This window comes from Phocoena phocoena, chromosome 5 (genome assembly GCF_963924675.1).
Source record: "Phocoena phocoena chromosome 5, mPhoPho1.1, whole genome shotgun sequence".
Classification (NCBI taxonomy): Eukaryota; Metazoa; Chordata; class Mammalia; order Artiodactyla; family Phocoenidae; genus Phocoena; species Phocoena phocoena.
Genome location: NC_089223.1, coordinates 90,158,613 through 90,178,891, shown reverse-complemented (window position 1 = coordinate 90,178,891; position 20,279 = coordinate 90,158,613). Strand labels below are relative to the sequence as shown.

The 20,279-nt window shown below is 38.3% G+C and overlaps 1 protein-coding gene across 1 annotated transcript in view; it reads right to left on the bottom strand.

Moving 5' to 3' along the window:
* ADGRA3 (adhesion G protein-coupled receptor A3) overlaps positions 1 to 20,279 on the bottom strand; it is a 115,712-nt gene that overhangs the window by 22,366 nt on the left and 73,067 nt on the right. The window contains exons 11-14 of the mRNA XM_065877605.1: positions 13,186 to 13,347; positions 10,624 to 10,827; positions 1,887 to 2,100; positions 1,468 to 1,676 (exon numbers count right to left, since the gene is read on the bottom strand). Coding sequence (XP_065733677.1) covers positions 1,468 to 1,676; positions 1,887 to 2,100; positions 10,624 to 10,827; positions 13,186 to 13,347 — 789 coding nt within the window. The remainder of the gene's footprint in view (positions 1 to 1,467; positions 1,677 to 1,886; positions 2,101 to 10,623; positions 10,828 to 13,185; positions 13,348 to 20,279) is intronic.

The window sequence follows — 20,279 nt, the reverse complement described above, 5'->3', positions numbered from 1 at the left end:
GTGTGTGTCTGCGTTTCATTTCTCTTGCCCAACTTTTTCTAGTTAACTACTAAAAAAACCTCAGATGCTGCTGCATCTCTCTTACTTCTCCTTCAGTACTTCTCAGTTTCATGTTATTTTATAATCAAAACCTGAATGAGAAAACACTTTCAAAGTGAAAGAGAAAATGCTTCGTATTTTAATTACTGCTTCAAGCTTTCTTTGAAAGGTGACTACAAAACAATAGAATGTGAACTTACAGAAACCAGACTCAGACTTACAGAAATCAAACATCTATTTGTGAAGAGAGTCCTAAACTATCAACACTAACTTTAAGCCCAAAAGGACAGATGACTGATACAAACACAGCTGAGTCTTTGCTAGTGTAGACTTTACGCACTGTCAGCTGGGCTCAGTAACACACACATTAATCCTTCTGCCCTGCCAGATAATCTACTTACTCCTCTGCCTGTTTGGGACACTAGGTAATGTATCCTAAGTTGAGGAGCAAAGAGAAAACTAAAACACAGAATTGAGGAAAATCTACTCTAATTCAAGCTTGCTTCAAGACCATTTCCAGTGGTAGACGCTCTTTTGTCTTTTTAAGAAAATAATACTTCACCTGAAGTAAAATATATCACGTTTCAAGATTATTTGGTGCTTTGATAAAATCCTGTCTAGATGAGCTGGAGGCAGAAATCAGAATGCAGGCGTCCTCACTCCCAGGCTAGCCTCAAGCTATTGCTGGGAAATGTCCTTCACAGTCGTCAGTAATTCCTTCCATTATGCTCTGAATGCATGTATACATACTCCAGGATGTTAGTATCTTATAATAACCACAATATGAAATAAAAACTAGCATGGCTAATTTCATAATTATCAACTCAGGCATCAGATTCACTTAAATGACTCATTAATAAAAAGATCTGTTCCTATACATTAATAACTGGTTATTCTACCAAAGATTAATAGACATGTAAAATGGTAAATAACACAAGACATTAACACTGAAGATATTTGGGTCAATACTGTCACTTGCAGCAACTAAACTGAAATTATCACCACTACCCTAAATTCAAAAGGAGTCTAAAAATTATGATGTGTAGTGGGATAAGGCACTAGATGGCAAAGAAGGAAAACCTCTCTCTGTTCACTGTGCATCTTTGGGCAAAATGAGTCACGCTTTCTGGGTTGAGAGTTGGAATGCATACACCCAAGATGTTTCCAAATTTTAAGGTCAAGGTCTAGTTGAATGGATTTGCTTACAAAGTTTACTGAAAATTCCTATGCCAAATTCAATCCCATACATTTCACTTCGTAGTAACTCAATTTCCCTTTAAACTCAGAATTACACCAAAAGTCGCCTCTTACTTAAAGAGAGCAATTATGTCAAAAGTTTTAAAAAAACAATCTTCATTTGAGCTTAACTACGCATAGGGAAAAATGAGAATACTTAGTGTTTATGCATAACGTTAACGACTGCCGTACCATTAAAACCGCATAGTTACTAAGGGAGTAGCACTGAATGGTGGTGATATTTTCATCTGAGCAGAGTATACGGCACCCATCTGACGTCCAGCCTCCTTGTCCGTTCAGCAAATCAAAATCCCACTGGGCGGCCACAGGATCTGCTCCGTGCGCAACTCGACGCAGAGTCACATTAACAGGGATGTGGTGGGTATCGATGTTCACACCATCTGGAGGATATGGGAAATAAAAATATTTCTGAAACAAACTTCATAAACAATTAAATGTCAACTTATCCACGAATGGGAACTCTGCAAATACCTTTTCTTCACTAGTGACTCATTAAAATGAGAAGGAACAAAAATAAGCATCTTTAGGGACAGGGCATGATAAAGTCGTATTGTCCAGTGACTACAGGATGACATATGCCACAGACAAACCTATTTTGGTGAGAATCACTGGGGTAACCACTGTACGCCGTTTTCCATCATCGGCCAAATTTGTCGAATTCCCGGTGGCTGGAAAAAGCTTTCCATTGCGGAATGCGATGAGTTGAAGCTTATAGAGAGAGTCATCACTTGGTCTGACTTCTCTTTTTTGCTTTGGTGAGAAAAGGGAAGGAGGAAGCTGAATAGAAGCCTCTACAATAGTATTCTGAAAATATATTTAAAAAAAAAAAAACAGAAACAAAGAAGAGTTGTCATATTAGTAGGTAAAAACCGGAGTATTTTAGATAGTTATGAATGTTGTCTAGTTATATGCTGAATATAGTTTTTAAATGTAGGTATGTGAAATTTAATAGTTAGAACAATTTATCCGTTAAGTAAACATCATATAATAGCATAGAACAAAAGAAGTAGAAAACGAAGAGAAAAGCAAACTCTATTTCAGAGCGCTAAAGTAGTGAACAAGGGATTATTTCAAGCTATAAAGTGAATTTTCCCGATAATGTACATTGCTGAAGTAGATAGCATTAAACAGAACAGGGATCCCAGTGACCACTCTTCACATGAATTTTACAATGACAAAATATGGTAAATGAGCACAAAGGGAGCATATCACAAATGTGAGTATAATTAATTTGGGCTTCTGAAACTTTAAGGTGATTTATGATGGATTCCAACTGTCAAACGACAGAAGAAAGAAATTATACACAAACATAATAGAAGTTTAGATTCAGCAAACTTATTTTAGCAGAAGACTGAGACTAAGAAACACATCATGTTTAGGAAAACACAGTAACAAAGAGGAACAAGTGAAAATTCTGGCTGGGCAATGAGTGTTCTTCAGATTTCTTTATTAGGGATTTCAAAATTATAAATTATTCAGCATTTCATAAAAAATGAATCTGTACACCAGGGAGGCAAACAGTTATCTAAAAACGTCCTTATTTTAAAGACATCACAAAGCCGCTTTCTTGGCACTCACTTCTCTCTCCAATCCAACATACACGATGCCAACAGAATTTCCTCTTCAACAAATCTGTTGTTATTTCAGTTCAAATAACACCTTGGTTCCCAAATGTTTAGAAACTAGGGCCAAAAAATCCTAAGTATGCCATACAATTTGGCTAATTTCCTTGTCCCAAATTCATCCCCTAACTCTCCTTACACCACAAGACTGGGCCACACTGAGTTTATCACTTTTTGAAATCTCCTTCTTTTTAAATGCCACTGTGCACAGGTCAGCATCTCCGGCTGAAATGCTCCATGGTTCTTTTATTTGGTAAGCTCAAACTGGTCAGATTTGATTTTCAGTAAGTTAATTCTGCTGGCAATGCAAAGGATAGAGGATCGGGACGAGAAAGGCTGGCAGCCAAGAGAAGGACGCTGCAAAGTTCTATAAATAGGGCTTTTGGTTGGGGGGGATGATTAATTACACGACTCGTCCAGATACTGCTTTTACAGGTAGGTGCTCCCTCCTCTAGACTCATGCAGCATTCTGTACACAGCTCCATGATAACTAACACTTAAAAGTAGCTCTGTGGATCTCACTGTCTGCTCCTCTTAACTAGAGTAAGAGAATTTTTGAATGCAGATAATCTCATTTATTTTTGGATAGCCTATGTTAATAATAGTTCCTGGCACTAGTATTTGATAAAATAGCCCATTGTTTATGAAATTAATGAAAGTCTGTGTGGCATTTTTTTAAAAGGTTCTACTGAAGCAAATGACTGACTTCAGATTTAGTTTTTAACTGCCGTGCTTAGAACAATGTTGTAACACAGCAAATAACCATAAATATCTGTTGGAATAAAGTATTTCAGAAGTTTGAATATTGACAGTTGAATATTACTTTTAAGTTAAGGATGCCAAGAAAATATTCAGTAGAAATATTTCACCTAAGAAAACATATGAAAAGGTTTCTACTATTCTCACAAATATAACTTGATAGGAAAACAAAGTTTATTATAAATTCATTCACTAATATAGTATATTTCTATCAAGTATATAAATTTCTCTTAAGTATATAAGGATGCATGTAAAAAGGGAAAAACATCAGTGGATTGATTTAATTAGAAGGTCAAAATCCTGAGGAACTGTTACATACCAGACATTTATTAAGCTTAAGTACTTTAAAATTCATAAAATAATTCTGTTGTGAACACAAAATAAGTTGAAAACAAAGTGTAGCTCTCTGGAAAAGTTTTATAATAAATCAAATTAATTTAAAAAAAGAGGTCATACTTTACTTTCTAAAAGAGCTGAAAAAGGAAATGACAACTATACTTTCTAGAAGTATAAGCTTTTTTCTACACAAATTTAAACTTGTAAAACCATCCCGACAACAACAAATGAAAAACCTCAGGTGTACTGACAGATTCCTGAGAGATGAGAGCTACAAATTCAAGGCTGTTAGACACTTAGATTTCTAAAACATCTTTCAAAGTCCAATAAAGGATATTATTAAATAATAATTATAGGTCCCCTGGGGTGGCCTGGGGTGCTGGAAAAGCAAACTTCACCTATATCAATAATATTTAATTTTTATAGTAAAAAAGTAACACCTGCATATTTAATCTCCTTAAAAGAAGTACTGATCATTTATTCCAGAAAGGTTGTAAATGTAATGAAAAAAATCAGTAAGGAACACATCTGTTACATTTACTGTGACTATACTTTTTGCCAGTCAGCCTGAAGACAAGAACACAAAGGTAATAATTTCATTTAACCATATATTCATTTTTAAACATATGGATTACAGCAATGGAAACAGATATAAAACATACAAATTATAGCTAATAAATCAGAAAAATCTCTCCTAAAAACCTCTAGGGAACCCTCATACACTGTTGGTGGGAATGTAAGTTGGTGCAGCCACTACGGAAAACAGTATGGAGGTTTCTTAAAAAACTAAACATAGAGCTGCCATATGATCCAGCAATCCCACTCCTGGGTATATATCTGACAAAACTGTAATTCAAAAAGACAACCTGCACCCCTATGTTCATATTCATTAGAGCACTATTCACAATAGCCAAGATATAGAAACAACCTAAATGTTCTTCGATAGATGAATGAATAAAGATGTGGTACATATATACGATGGAATACTACTCAGTCATAAAAAAGAATGAAATAATGCCATTTGCAGCAGTATGGATGGAACTAGAGATTATCACACAAGAAGGAAGTCAGAAAGAGAAAGACAAATACCATATGATATCACTTATATGTGGAATCTAAAATATGACACAAATGAACTTATCTATGAAACAGAAACATAGAGAATATACTTGTGGTTGCCAAGGAGGAGGGGGAGTGGGAAGGGATGGACTGGGAGTTTGGAGTTAGCAGAAGCAAACCGTCATATATAGAATACATAAACAACAAGGTCCTACTGTAAAGCACAAGGAACTACATTCAATAACCTGTAAGAAACCATAATGGAAAAGAATATAAAAAAGAATGTATATACAGGTATAACTGAATCATTTTGCTGTACAGCAAAACTTAACACAACATTGTAAATCAACTATATTTCAATTAAAAAAAAAAACTTTCGGAAAGACACGTTTTTGGTGTCTAACATCTATTATTGAAGACCATATGCCACCCATAGGGAGAGGAACATGGGATCTGAAAGAAGAAACCAGAATTTGGATCCCAGCTTCACCATGCGGTAGCTACTTAACACCGCACGATTCTGTCTACCCTGTGAGCTGCATCTGCCACATGCAGCTAATGATCTTCCTAACACATGATTACGAGGACCAAAGGAGATCATGACCATGACAAGCACAAAAGGCTATGGAACTGGGGGTAGTATTTTTATTATTATTTCAGGCATACCTCGTTTTATTGCACTTCACAGATAACTGCATTTTGGGGGGCAGGAGGTGGGTTTTCTGTTTTGTTTTTTTTTTTTTTTAACAAACTGAAGGTTTGTGGCAACCCTGTGTTGTCAGACAGTTAGCATTTTTTAGCAATAAAGTATTTTTTAATTTAAGGTTTGTACGTTGTATTTTAGGCATAATGCAACTGCACACTTAAATAGACTACAGTATAGTAGAAACCTAACTTTTACATGCACTGGGAAACCACAAACTTGTATGACTCGCTTTATTACAATATTTGCTTTACTACAGTTATCTGGAACCGAACCTGCAATATCTCCGAGGTCTGCCTGTACTGCCACAGCGTGGCAGGTCGTTCGTTATCTGGAGGCTGGGGAGAGAGAAAAATGCCTTAAAGTAATTGACTTACCAACAATCATCTAAAACCTCGTCTTGTTTTGACTTTTACAACTCAGCTTTAGTTTTAACGTCAATACTAAAAAATTGACAAACTATACACACATGAAATAATGTTATCACAGAGCTCTAATCATGAATTTATTTGCTGAATTCATGCATATTTTCTTATTTAGAATGACACTAAGAAGAAAATAAGTATCATAACAGATGTTGACTCAAATATTTTCACTAGATTTTAACATCATTCCTTATGAAATAATCTGCACTTCTGACACTACATAATTAATACATCAAAATTTTCTGAAATCCTGATTTTGTTTAAGTCTCTAGAATTCTAACAATAAAATTAGAATGGGTCAAAGAGCCAGCTGATTAAAAACAGTAATTTGTTCATGTCTCCTTGACTATCGACTCACTTGATTTTAAACAGATAGATGTTATGATACATCCTAATTGTTTTCTTGTGTATAATCAGTTATTAACTTCATTCCACCTTTTGATTATCTCACTGCTGAAGATTAACAGGGATTATGTTTGCCTTTAGAATTTTTTTTAACTGACTTTCTTTGCGAATTAAGTTTGGCTGTTAATTTTTGTTCAACGGCATTTATTGGATGTTTCATTCCTCCATGCATGGCACTGTGCAGAATCTAGAGATATACAATGAAATAAGGCATGGTCCTTGCCCTCAAATATTAAAAATCTAGCAAGGAAAAGACAACAACAATAATAAAACCATAAGAGCTAACATTTATTAAGTGCTAACCCTGTGCCAGGCACTGCTATAAATGTCTACATATTTGCCTCATTAAACCCTCTCAATAACCCTTTGAGTTTAGTACCACTTCATGATCCCTATGGAACAGAAAGGAACTGACATTCAGAGAGGTTAAAATACTTGCCCAAGTTTGCATAGCTTTTAAGTGGGGGAGCCGAACAGGAACACATTTAGGTAACCATACCCTCTGGCCTCTCATTATAACTCAACTCACCAGCATACCAGCTTCTAATTATTCTAGACAGTGAACAAAGCACTATAGGGCTAACAGGCAATGATGAATTCTGTCTGAGGAAGAGAAGGAAGCTGCCAACCGAATGGAGTCTTAGAAGACAGTAGCAGGGATCTTCCCAAGCAGGGGGGACACTGAGGGCATGAAAAAGGGCACATATGAAGGCAGGAAGTGCGACGATGTATACGACTGGCTTGGAAATGAAAAGGACTTCAGGTGGGCTAAAGCCCTAGATGGGATGAGAGAAATATGGGATGCATAAAGAAAACCTGATTTCTAAATTTCAGTCAAGAAAAGTTTTAAAGAACCAATTCTTTCTGGCTACATTAACAGCTGAATTCAAAACACCAACAGCTACTAAAAGCTCTTAGCAGTTAATCGAAAATAGGTAATATTTTGGATGCTAACAAATCTGAATTATGGTAGCAACAGTGGAAGGAAGCATTTGGTTAAGAAAAAAATTAGATTAGGTGCTGTAAGGGTCAGATGACAGGAAATTCAATCTCCAACTGGCTGAATGACTGAGACCAGGCACTGGATTTCATCAATGAATCAAGCACCAGCTCTGACCTCGAGTAACCCTCAGTCCAACGCAGGAGTTGTAAGAAAACCATTTGGCTCCTGTGTGTAACATGCAATGCCAGAGATGAGCAGAGTGTTATGGGCAAAGCGAGGAAGAGAGATTAAGATGAGGATGGAAGAGGTGAGGACAGACCAAATGGTATTAGGTAAGATTCTTGAAGTTGACATTTCTTCTGTGTGTTATCATAAAACCAAGGAGCTGGGGAGGGGAGAGGAGAAGCAGGGTTTCTAGTAGAAGACTAAGCATGAGCCTGGCCTAAGAATGGCCAGTACTTGGAAGAGACAACAAGGGAAGTTTTCTGTTACTAGAGAAGGACAGATAAATGAGGAAGTTAACTGACAGCCAGCCTCCAGAGGGACACCAAGCCTCCAAGGGACACCATTTATCGTGGGATCTGCAAGGTCCATGTCCACGCTGGGTCGATGCAGGGGTAACGTTCACAATATTAACAATCTGAGCAGCTTCCTCAGAGGGGAAGTCTCGTACAGGACCTCTGCTCTGTAGGTACCAGCCCTTCAGTTGCTAAAGGGTGGACAGACTGGGTCATGTTCCTGAAAGAAGGACCAGGATGCCAGCTGAGGAGACTCAGGGGACTGGGGCAGCAGCTATTTGCTAAAGGGTAAGGAAGTACTTCAATATTTTACTAACTGGTATGGCTGAAGACTGCCCTAGGCAGACCAATCTGTATGAAAAGGATGAATTTTTAAGAAGAGCCTGGAGACACAGAGACTAAATAGGAGCTCACGATGGCGTGGGCAATGCAGAACGGAAGTCCAATCTGGGCTGTGAAGGTAATTAAGACAGGACAATAGAGATTCAAGAAATATGTAGAAGGCAACTCAAGCTAGGCTCCTACTGCTAAGGACTGTCTTTTTATGGGTTTAACTTCTTACGCTAGCATGTTCTCCCATCCAAGGGTAATGCAATTATTAGATGTTCAAGGTGTCTAGTTAGTATATTCAAGGCATTAAAAAAAAAAACAGGCAAAAAGAGTAAAAACTGCCATAGTATAAAGTCTACAATGTAAAAGTTTCCTGTTAAAATGCTAAGGCATTTGGTACTCTCAACATTAAAATTTTTAACTAATTTTGTGTCATGAAGGATATGTTCCATTTTCACCAGGTTTTAGCATGTCCATCTATAAAGCATGAATAATAGTGTGATGTGTCCCTGGTTTCTGGCCACCAAGATGATCTTAAAATAATAGAACAGTAAGAAATTAACAAATTTGAGAGTATTCATTTAAAGCTTTCTACTTCAGCAGGGAGAAACTCTCCTTGCCCAAAGGGATAGGTTGTAAACTTGATGAAATGTTGGGTTTCATCATTTTTAATTTCTCTCAGACGATCATCTAAGATAGAAGGGTTCATCAATTTTAAATATTCCTAAAAGACATACACTTCTCATGGGCTTGTGTGTGATGCTGTTTTGATGCCTTTTGTGGTATGTTTTTACCAATAAAAAATACTCTAAGGAAAGGAGCAGGCATTAAGGAGTAGCATCGCTAGGTGCATTAAATACTCTCATAAAGTCAAGAGTAACAAATCCTGCCAATTTTCGTCTGAATATATGGTGTCAAGTAAATATGTTATCATTAGACATTCTGACATAGTTGAGATTGTCTTGGGCAGTGGGGGAAGTTGGACTATTATTAAATTAGGCAAACTAGCTCTCCTTATGGAGGTCACCAGGGTCAAATATGACAAAATATATTAATTCTTCATTCATTCATTCATTCAATATTTGAGCCTCCACAGTGTACCAAGATACCTAACACCTATTTCATTGATTATTCTGCAGGCATAAAATGACTGGAATACTGTTTGCGACATAATTCAGGAACAAATCAGAAACACAGAAAGCACTGTGTAATTATAAACTACCAAAAACATAGTTACATGTGGCCACACAAAGCTCAACAAAAAATCGTGACTCCAGGGTGTTGAAATTGTACTTTCACTGTTTGCTTCAATGAAGTTTAATGAAACACGCCTGAGCCGCAAATTTTAAAAATGCTTCTAATTTTGCATACTGCAACAAAACACACAATTTGTGAACACATGTCACACGCTTGCACTTCTGTGCTAAAAATCTTGATCTACAGCTTGCCTGATTAAATGGCCTGGATCTTCCCATTAGGCCCAGGAGGCACAGAGCCAAGGGCACACAATACTTTTAGGAGGTCTACGAAAACGTTTTTCTTTAAAATCAGAAGCATAAAAATGAACTTTAAAGTCAAAGAAAATGTCTTAATATGTAATATTAATATATTCATCTTTTTACCACTGCAGTTGTAAAATATAATTTTGACATATTTGTGTGGAGAAAGGAGTCCAGAGGGCAAAAATGTCTAGGCCCATGAAAATCAGGACGTGTTCCTTCTTGGTCTAAGTTTCTTTCAAAACAACAGCAAAGGCAATACCAATATCCCCTCCCTCCAAATAACTTTTAGTATGGTTATCTTTGCAAAGCAAAACATTCTGAGTACAGTCATCCTCCATATCCACAGAGGACTGACTCCAGGACCCCCTTGGATACCAAAACCTATGGATGCTCAAGTCTCTCACGTTAACATGCCATAACAGCTGCATATAACTAAGCATACCTTCCAGTATACTTACTTTAAATCATCTCTAGATTACTTATAATACCTAATGCAGATGCGATGTAAATGACTGAAAATACAATGTAAATCCTACGTAAATAGTTGCCAGCATGCAGCAAATTTAAGTTTTGCTGTTTGGAACTTTCTGGGATTTTTTTTTTTTGACTGAATATTTTCAATCTGCAGTTGGTTGAATCCGCAGATGCAGAACCTACATATACGGAGGGTCGACTGTATTCTAATCTAACTGTAGAGCCTTAAATGATTACAGAATATAACGTACCTTCAGAGCCAGACTTGAAAACGTATTTGAAACGTTGCATTTAAAGCTCAGCTGTTTATCCAGGTTTCCATCCGGATCCCGCCTCCCATAGTCAGAAAAGCCTGTCCGGTCAGTAGCTGCCACTTTCTGGAACACGGTACATGTCATCCCAGTGAAGCCAGCAGCCTTGATGACATAAGCCTCCAGAGCAATATTGGGTGAATACTTCAAAAGTCAATCAAACAGGAGTTATAAAAGATTTATAATATGGGAAAAAAGCACTTTCAAAGAGTTTCAAACACAAAACACTATACATAAGCTAGAAGAGAAAGCTCACATTCTTACTAAACAAAGACACTGTAGATAACTGGCAGAATGAAAAAAGACGCTGGAAACAAAAGGATGTCTTAAACTAGAAAGATACCCATGCAGAGGAAAAGAGCAAGTCCCAAAGTATGGAAGATCAGATATAAATGAGAGGTCAATTTACAATAATTTGAAGAGTATGCTGCAGGAAACTATGAGCTGAAAATGGAAGTGTCTTACTAAAAAAAAAAAAAAAAAAAACCCCACCAAGCTAGAAAAATCAGTAGACCCCCTTAATGATCATAATACACTTAAAAGTCGCTTCATTCAACACTTCAAGCCACCTTCACTTTTTTCTTTCACGGGGACAACAACTCTCAGCCTTAAGTTTCACCAATAAAATCTTTATACAGACTCGCTCCAAAGCTGTTTCGTCAGAAAAGGAAGGGAGGTGCTAGGCCAGACAGAAATGAACAGATTTTAAAAGCAAATTAGGCCAGAAAATCACCTAAGAAAGATGGCACGTGCCCCAACAATTTTAAGGAATGCAAGAGTGAGACTGAACTCGAGGGTCCACCAAAATGTACGGCCTGCCGATACAAACAGCCACCAAGCCCATGTCCGGAGGACTGCTGCCACCACTCCCTCTGTGAGAACCACGACAGAGAGGGCATGAGAAGTGACAGGCTGACGGGTCTCTTTCACATCCATCAAGATGACAGCATGTGCTGTAAATTTCAGGGACAAGATGACATCTCCCTCCTTCAAGGATGATTCATTCTATGCCCACTACAGAGGGAAGGCATCATTCTAAGTACCATATGTGGACGAAGTCCTCTTTTAAAAATTTTTTTTAAACATAGGACTTCCATGCGAGGCATCTAAAATCTATTGGGAAAATTAAAATTTTAAAATATAAGGCGGCAGAATTTTCCAAGTACCATATGCACAGTAGAAAATAACTGGTGGCTTCCTACATTTTTACGACTAAGGAATCTTTGCATCAGCTTTTGTCCCACAGATGACACATTGCAAAAAATCTTACTAAATTCAATTATATTTAGCAAATTATATTCGAAATTTTTTTGTCAATCAAAGACATATATAATCATGATAAACATGTGAAACCTCAGTTGAAAGAAAGAAAACTGCCATTTTGAGATGGCCTTGAAGCCATATCGTAAGTAGATATATAGTTTCTCAGAAACCTTTTTATACTTTGAAATGGTGTGCAAATACCCACTATACTGCCCCCTATTATATCCTTGGGTTCTCAGAAGAACGAAGGAAGTTCTCTGTGCTGAGTAATAAGCAAGGCTGAAGCACAGGATTGAAAATGGATCTAAATGACCTGGAGGACCAAGTGTGGCCCTAAAACTGGCAAGCTCATTTCAAGTAAGATCATATGCCTGAGAGGGCAACTACCCTGAACTATGCTGTCAAGATAGGAGTCATGCTAAGCCTCCATTTTGTTTATTATTCAGGAAAGTAGTCCTAAACTTAACTGAGCAAAAGGACCAATAAAACACAGTCTCATCAAAAAGGTTCCACTGATCAATGGAAAGACAGCAATCTTGAATTGTGTAAAATCATAGGAGGAGGTATAGAACATTTGATGAATCCATTAAAATAGTTAGAAAATGAAAATCATGGGCCAGATCAGAATATGACTGCTCGAAGAATAAAGCTTTATTTATTATATTCACCACGTTTGTCATATTTACCACGTTTTAGAACAAAAAAAGGAAGCAGTACACCAAGAAATTTAGGACAAATAAAACAATACTATTTAATGGAGTGACTATTACATATAAATAACTCATTATCCCAAGAGTGAAATTGACTGAAAAATGCCCATAGGTTCAGAAGGGTTGGGGATTGGAATCCTTGCTCCCTTTGGAAATTGAAACCTGGGCAAGAAATCAAGCACTGTTTCAAAACATCCTTCAGGGACGGGAACAGAATACCAGCTAGGGTGGACAGTGGGTATGTGACAGGAGGGCAATTCTATAGTGCTGTTATTTGTGTTGTAGCAAGTTTCAGAGGATGAGACAGTGCTAACCGTTCAAATTACAAATTAAGATAGCACTTTCCAGTTACCAAGAACACAGACTATTCAGAGGCAAAATTCTCTCTTAAAATGTCTAAGAACAGGAAATTCTGTAATAATCAGCAATAACAAAATACCCCATAATGGGGAACAGACTTATCTCTTTTGAGCTAGAGCTGCTTTACATGAACCCTTTCCTTAGAATTCTAGGCTAACGTTGCACTTACTGTTGAATAAACATGAGCTCCGTTTGCTAGCCGGTACGTGGCGATGCGCTGTAGACACTGAACGATCCTACTGCAGGCTTTAGCTTCCCTCTGCGCCAGCCCCAGGACACGATCGTCAGCCAACATGATGTTACTTGCAATGTCAACCATCACATCACCGAGCTAGCAGGCGCATGCAGGAGAGAAAAGGAAGCTCTTTAAAGCCAACGCAGGCGGCTTAACATCATCAAAATCCTAATGAGACACCAAGATGGGCCTTCAGTCTACATTTTCACGTGAAAACCCAACAGGCATTTGACTTGCTTCTCATTAAGACATCTCCAGATGGGAAGAGCACAGTCAGTTATAACCATTTGGTAATATTTAGCTCAAAACAGTACACGTAAGTAACCATCAAATCATTGGTGAAAAGACTGACATGCAGTACTCAAACTGATGAAGGATGGGGGTGAGGGGGAGAAAGGCGATTAAATTAATCAAGGGGAGGGAAAAGACATCACGTGATTCTCAGAATAAAAAGATCTCGACTCTGTCTGGAAAAATACTTATCTTCCTTTTGCGTGTTACTTAATATTTTTATTAAGAAATATTTGCCACACGTTGTCAATCAACTATACTTCAACTTAAAAAAATTTTTTTAATTAAAAAAAAGAAAGACAGTTACACTGGCTCCCTCTTTAGTATCCTGTCATGTTCAAAACTCTAGGTATGTCCAACTACTACAAGTTCCCCATATGCGCTGGACCATCACACGTGTCTATGCACATGTGGTTCCCTCTACCTCGCATGAGCTGCTTCTTGCTTTCCTCCCAACTCAAGGGATGGTTTAAGACCCAGTGCCACGAAATAAATGGATCCTAAGAAGTGTCCACTTTTCCACCGCTTGTTTCGTTTCATTTACTCAGTTCTTTTCATTAGCTCAGTTCATAATTTACAGACGTAAACATCTGTCAGGCAATGCCAGTGGAATGTCAATTGGCCGTTGTTGGTGGTGACTTGTGTGTCCCGTATCAGAGAAGTGCACTGAACAGTCCAGGCTAAGGAGGCAGCCTGTTGTCAAAGGGGTTTGCTACTGAACAAAATGTTCACAAGAGGGAGAGCCATGGCAGAAAGAACACAAGCATTCCAGAGGTAGCACTGGAGGATTTACAAACTGGCAGGTCCTCTAACCAAGAAAGAAGCATCAAAAGCCCCAAAGCCAAGGCAGAAAGCCAAGGCCGTTTCAGCAGACCTTTAGATCATCCCAGAAGATCCCAGCTGAGCTTTGCAACCCTGGTCTGCCTCCAATACTCTTCCCAGAGTGTGTAACTATGACAGCTGAGAGGGGTTTGGAAAAAGGTCAGTCCTTTCCACCCATGGTTCACTTCAGGAACAAGACAAGCCTGCAGAAATCCACCAGATCCCACCCCCGGAGCCTTGGAGTGAAGCAACTGCAGTAAGAACAGGGGAAAGAACAAAACCGCAGATCCTGACGGCGAGCAGGGCAGGCACCTCCCATACCTTCCTTTATTTGTGAAATAAGGATAATAACCATCCTGTCTTTTCTGCATGTTGTAAAGATTAAGTTCCACTAATAACTATAAGACTCCTGAAACCATGCCTGGCACATGGCAGGTACTCAAAACATAGCTCTTCTTGTTATTTTTATTGTTTTTTATTTTCATTTCAATCCCAAAGTAAGTCTATTTGAGGATGACAGGCTCTAGAAGAAGTGTTAAGAGGGGTACATTTTTAAAGTCTGTATGTTCATACATATAAAGAGGAACAACGCATCCAGCAAAATTGCCACTTCCTCCTCTGGAAAGCCCCACCGCCTCATCCAATTAAAATATAGTTAACTGACTTCATACTGACCTTACCATCGTGTGTCACAATTCTGTCCTTATTTTAATTCCAATGTAAACATCTTGGGGGCAGGGACAGCACAACATCCTATTTATATCCACACCCTTACTCATTAGTGTAATAACTCTTCGTATAAAAGCCAATAGCTGTACAATATCCATTCACTCCCTGACTAAATATTTATTGAGGACCAAGGTGAACTAGACACTGTCCCAAGCAATGGAGATTCAGCAGTTAAAGAAACATAAAAGATCTGTTTTGGAGTTTATACCTAGTAAAGAAAATATATAACAAGCAAGTGAACACATTTTTAAAAAGTGACTAGGTTGTGATACCTGCAATAAAGGAAATAAGCAGAGTAGTATATGATAGATAGTAATGGAATATAATTCAAAAGCCCTATTCCGATAGACTCACATATTCTCAAGAGGCATTTCACCCAAGCCCAAGACATTAACAAGATCAAACTCTGTAGAATCCTGAGTCTGTTCACTTGACACAATTTTTGAAAACATCAACACCTCGGAACATATTCCCAAAAACAACAGGTATGAGGGTAAATTTCATTTTAACAGAAGCCCTTATTTCTGGAGTTATGAAGACGGGTAGTGACTCCTGAATATGTCAATCAGCCATTTATACAGCAACTGAAATAATAACTGCCACCTCTTGATGGGAATTCAGAGTAGCTGGACTAATTTGGTTATGTTTTCATCTTTTATTCTTAACTTTTATTTCAAATTTGTACGTGAAAATAAATAAAAAAGAGATGATGAGGTAAAATATACCTACTGCAGTGGTCCCCAACCTTTTTGGCACCAGGGACTGGTTTCCTGGAAGACAATTTTTCCACGGACGGGGGTGGGGGGTGGGGTGGGGGGATGGTTCCGGCGATCATGCGAGCGATGGGGAGCGATGGAGAGCGATGGGGATCGATGGGGAGGGATGGGGAGCGATGGGGAACGATGGGGAGGATGGGGAGGGACGGGGAGCGACGGGGAGGGACGGAGAGCGACAGGGAGGGACAGGGAGGGACGCGGAGGGACGCGGAGGGACGGGGAGCGACGGGGAGGGACGCGGAGGGACGGGGAGCGATGGGGAGCGATGGGGAGCGATGGGGAGGGACGGGGAGGGACGGGGAGGGATGGGGAGGGATGAGGATCGGGAGATGAAGCTTTGCTCACCTCCTGCTGTGCAGCCCGGTTCCTAAGAGGTCTCAGACCGGTACCGGTAGGCTGCCCGGGGGTTGGGGACCCCTGCTCTATAGCTATAAGAAAAGAAATGACCACTGGCTGCAAAAACTTAAAAGATAAAATACAGGAAAATACCAATTCTCCTCTGAGGCACTACTCAAATATTTCTGTAGTGTTTAAAAAATGAGCACAAGTACAACTAGTTTCATAATTTCTTTAAAAGTTTTACATGTATGGACTTTATGAAAATCCAACATGAGACCTGATTGATAGATACATCATCTCTTCCGAAAAACTATGTTTTGATCAAAGAACTACAGCTATGGGTCACTAGATAATGCCGGTAAAGGAATTTAACATGTGTTAGTAATTGTAAAGAAGAGAAATATCTCTAAGAATGTACAGAGCTAATAAGAGTGGTTGCCTTAGCTGAGAACAAGCTATTTTTCTCATTATTTCATTACAAATGGCTAAGAACTAAGGAAAGGGATTTGTTGCCAATATATTCCCTAGGGCAGGTAATCACGAAATGCTACACGCTTCTGTAGCTTGGTTACGGAAGTAGTTCTGAATCCTTCACAGTGGCAAAAAAGGACACAGAAAGGATAACAGTGCATGAAGAATTACACTGGATTTAAAAAGTATTCCTGAAATCTGACACACAGATATAGTTTAATAACTGCAACCAGCGTTAGGAAGCACTGTCTTCTCTCTTTGATCGCATTCCCTGAAGGCCACGCCAGCCGCAAAAGGGTCAGAAGGAATCATGCACCTGCTCTTCCACCTGTCACACTAAACAGTGAGGATCAAATGAAAACACTCTGAACACACTTTATCCAAGATAAAAGGATAAAGAAATGAAAATGCCACATTAATAACAATGAAATTGTTAAATGTCATCTGCTGTAAGAGACAGAATATTTCATGTTCTTTTCTGTATTCATGTTCAGAACCCTGGGCAAAATTAGTTCAAAAATCATCCGTAAATTCCATGAATTTCTGATGTTAGTTCATGAAACACACAAGATAATACATAGACTAAACTTGATGATATTTAATTTTAATGTAATAGAAGCATAAGATAACACTGCAGCTAGAACATTTATGTGCCTTGGAGTTAAGTACTCCTGGGTTAAGATTTCAACTGTCCCATACATGTTAAATGCCCATAGCAGATTATTTACCCTCTCCAAGACTCAGTTTGCCCATCTGTAAAATGAGACCAAGAACCCTATAAGTGCCCAGAATATCTCATTTCGTAGTAAATTAAGGACAAAAAAAAAAAAAAAAAAAGCAGAAGGCAAATATCTTCATTAAGTAATTCATGCAGTTTGAGAAAAGTCAAGAGATCCAGGCCCCTCCCCACATTTATGTTTTCAAGCACGAATCAGCAGGGGGTACCCTCAGCAATTCTAAGAACCAGAGAAGCAAAAATTACAGACACATGCATCAGCAGGGCAGTACGCTGGGCAGTTGTTTGGGGACAGCCATGATGGAGATGGGAAGTGCAGAACTGACATGTAGTCCAAACCTGACTAAATAATAACAAGAGTGGTTGATATCATTATTTAAGTTCAAACAGTCTTCATGGTTTCTCCTAATTACAATCTATTATATTGAGATCATAGCTATCTCAAGGTATGTTATGTTGCCCTGATTACTTTTAATGAAGGAATTGCTCTGTTGTGAGAGTTAAGTTTTAAGAGTGTTATTTATGTCACTGTTAACTGGCTTCAGCATCCCGGGGGGCCTGGGGACCCCACTGAACGTGTCTCAGCTTGTTTAGTTAAGTAGTCAATATTCAGTGAGAGGTCTAATTGTGATGACCATGAGGACTGTGGCAAAGGTGAAAGCTCTGACGTCACTGTGGTACAGAAGTAAAGAGGATGATGATGGGGAAATGGGTGGGAAGGGAAGAGGGGAAAAAGCCTGAAAATAATGTCACGTGGAATAAATGTTGCATTTATTCTCCATTTCTTTACAGAAAGGATTTGAGACAGCCTAACACAATTAAAAAGATTATTTATCTTTTAATTTAAAAAGAATTAAGAGTGAGAAATACAGACTTGAAGAGACACAGATAAGTCAAAAATACACATCAATGCAAATACCATATCATAACACTTATATGTGGAAACTAAAATATGACACAAATGAACTGTGTATGAAGCAGAAACAGACTCATAGACATAGAGGACAGATTTATGGTTGCCAAGGGAGAGGGGAGGGGGGGAGGGATGGACTGGGACTTTGGGGTTAGCAAATGCAAACTACTACATATAGAAAGGATGGACAACAGGTCCTACTGTAGAGCACAGGGAACTATATTCAATATTCTGTGATAAACCATAATGGAAAAGAATATAAAAAAGAATGTCTATATATATGTGTGTGTGTGTGTGTGCGTGTGTGTATAACGGAATCACAAATTAATGCAACATTGTAAATCAACTATACTTCAATAAAAAAATAAAAAATTACATGTCAATGGCAGAGCTGCTGGGACTGGGGAAAAATTGATGCTTACTATGTTTCTAGTCAAGGCAATAAAGACAATTTTACAATTAACAGAAAGAAGAACATTTCCTCCAGGTAGACAAACTTGCTTTTATAAAAGAAATTCTTAGAACACGTGAAGAACACTGTTCAAGAGAGGCAGAGTGTAATGGGTGACACCCTCAGCCATATGTTCACAACAATGGAAAAGCTGAACTTCCAAGATTCCTCCATTTCTCCCAATGGAAGCAGATTCTGTTCTTTTCTGATTACAGAAACATTATGTGCATCTCATTTTCTGGAAGTATGAAAGTCTAAGTACTCTAGACAATTCTTATAAAAGTGAAAAATGCTAAAGGAAAAAAAGTTACCTTTTAAAAGCACCACTGTCAGTGAGAAAATAAAGGCTCCACCAGAGACTAACAGCAAAACAACAGGAATCCAAGGAGCTCTGAGGGTGAACTCAGCTGATCACCGACTATGTTTTGACTTCCATGCAGGGCCTAGGCCCCGCCAACACAGGCCTAACAGGAGAAGACCACTGCGTAAAGCTGATAACCCAAAGGAGACACCCCCAGGGTCAGTGCAAACCAGCATTAAATTAGCCTCAAGAAAGGAAGGGAATGGCAAGGAGACTTGAAACTTCCCTGTCTTGACCCTCGCATGAGGTGGGAGGTGAAAAAATCTCTTCCCTGACAATTTGTCAACACAAATCAACCTTCACACAGGACTGAAAGCCGAGTTCACCTTTTTTCTGTGGTCTGTAAAACCTCAAGAGAACAACTAATTTCAAAGTGACCCCCTTAACCCCGATATTGCCCCTCAGCTCTTAGCAGCAGCACATAAATATCACGCTTAATAATGATACATTAGAGCATTCTCATTAAGACCGCTCATCACCAACATGTATCAGCACTGCTCTGGAGGTCCTCACCAACGTATATACAACCAGAAAAAAAGAAGGATGTATTTTATATAGGAACAGAGAAACCAGCTGTTCTTTCCTGGTGACATAATTGTCTACAAAATCCCACATAACCAACTACAAAATTATATGAATTCCCAGACACGAGGTCCACATGTTTTTTAAAAAAACCATAATCAAGGAAAACAACATGGACGAGGTATTTTATGATATTAAGGACTTAGAATTCATTTGGGTGATATAATGACAGTATCATGGTTCTATTTTAAAATTCCTTATAATTAAAAAAAATTATGGATGAAATGTGACATCTAAAATTTGCTATTAAATGTTCCAGCAATGAAAAAGACAGAAAGATACAGAGAGTGAGACAGAGAGAGAGAAGGTGGAAGGGATAGAAGACAAAGGAGATGAGCGGATAGGAGAGATGAAACAAGATTGGTAAATACTGAAAATTGTTGAAGCTTTGTGAAAGGTATTTTTTAAAAGTATTAATAATAACATTCCTTCTCCTATGTTTTTGGCATTTTCCAATTAAAAAAAAGTTTCTGGAAAGTTTTTAAAAAGTTAAACACAAAGAGAACTTTTTTAAAAAAGCAAGATAAGGATGGAAAATGAAGATTCTACACTGGTTC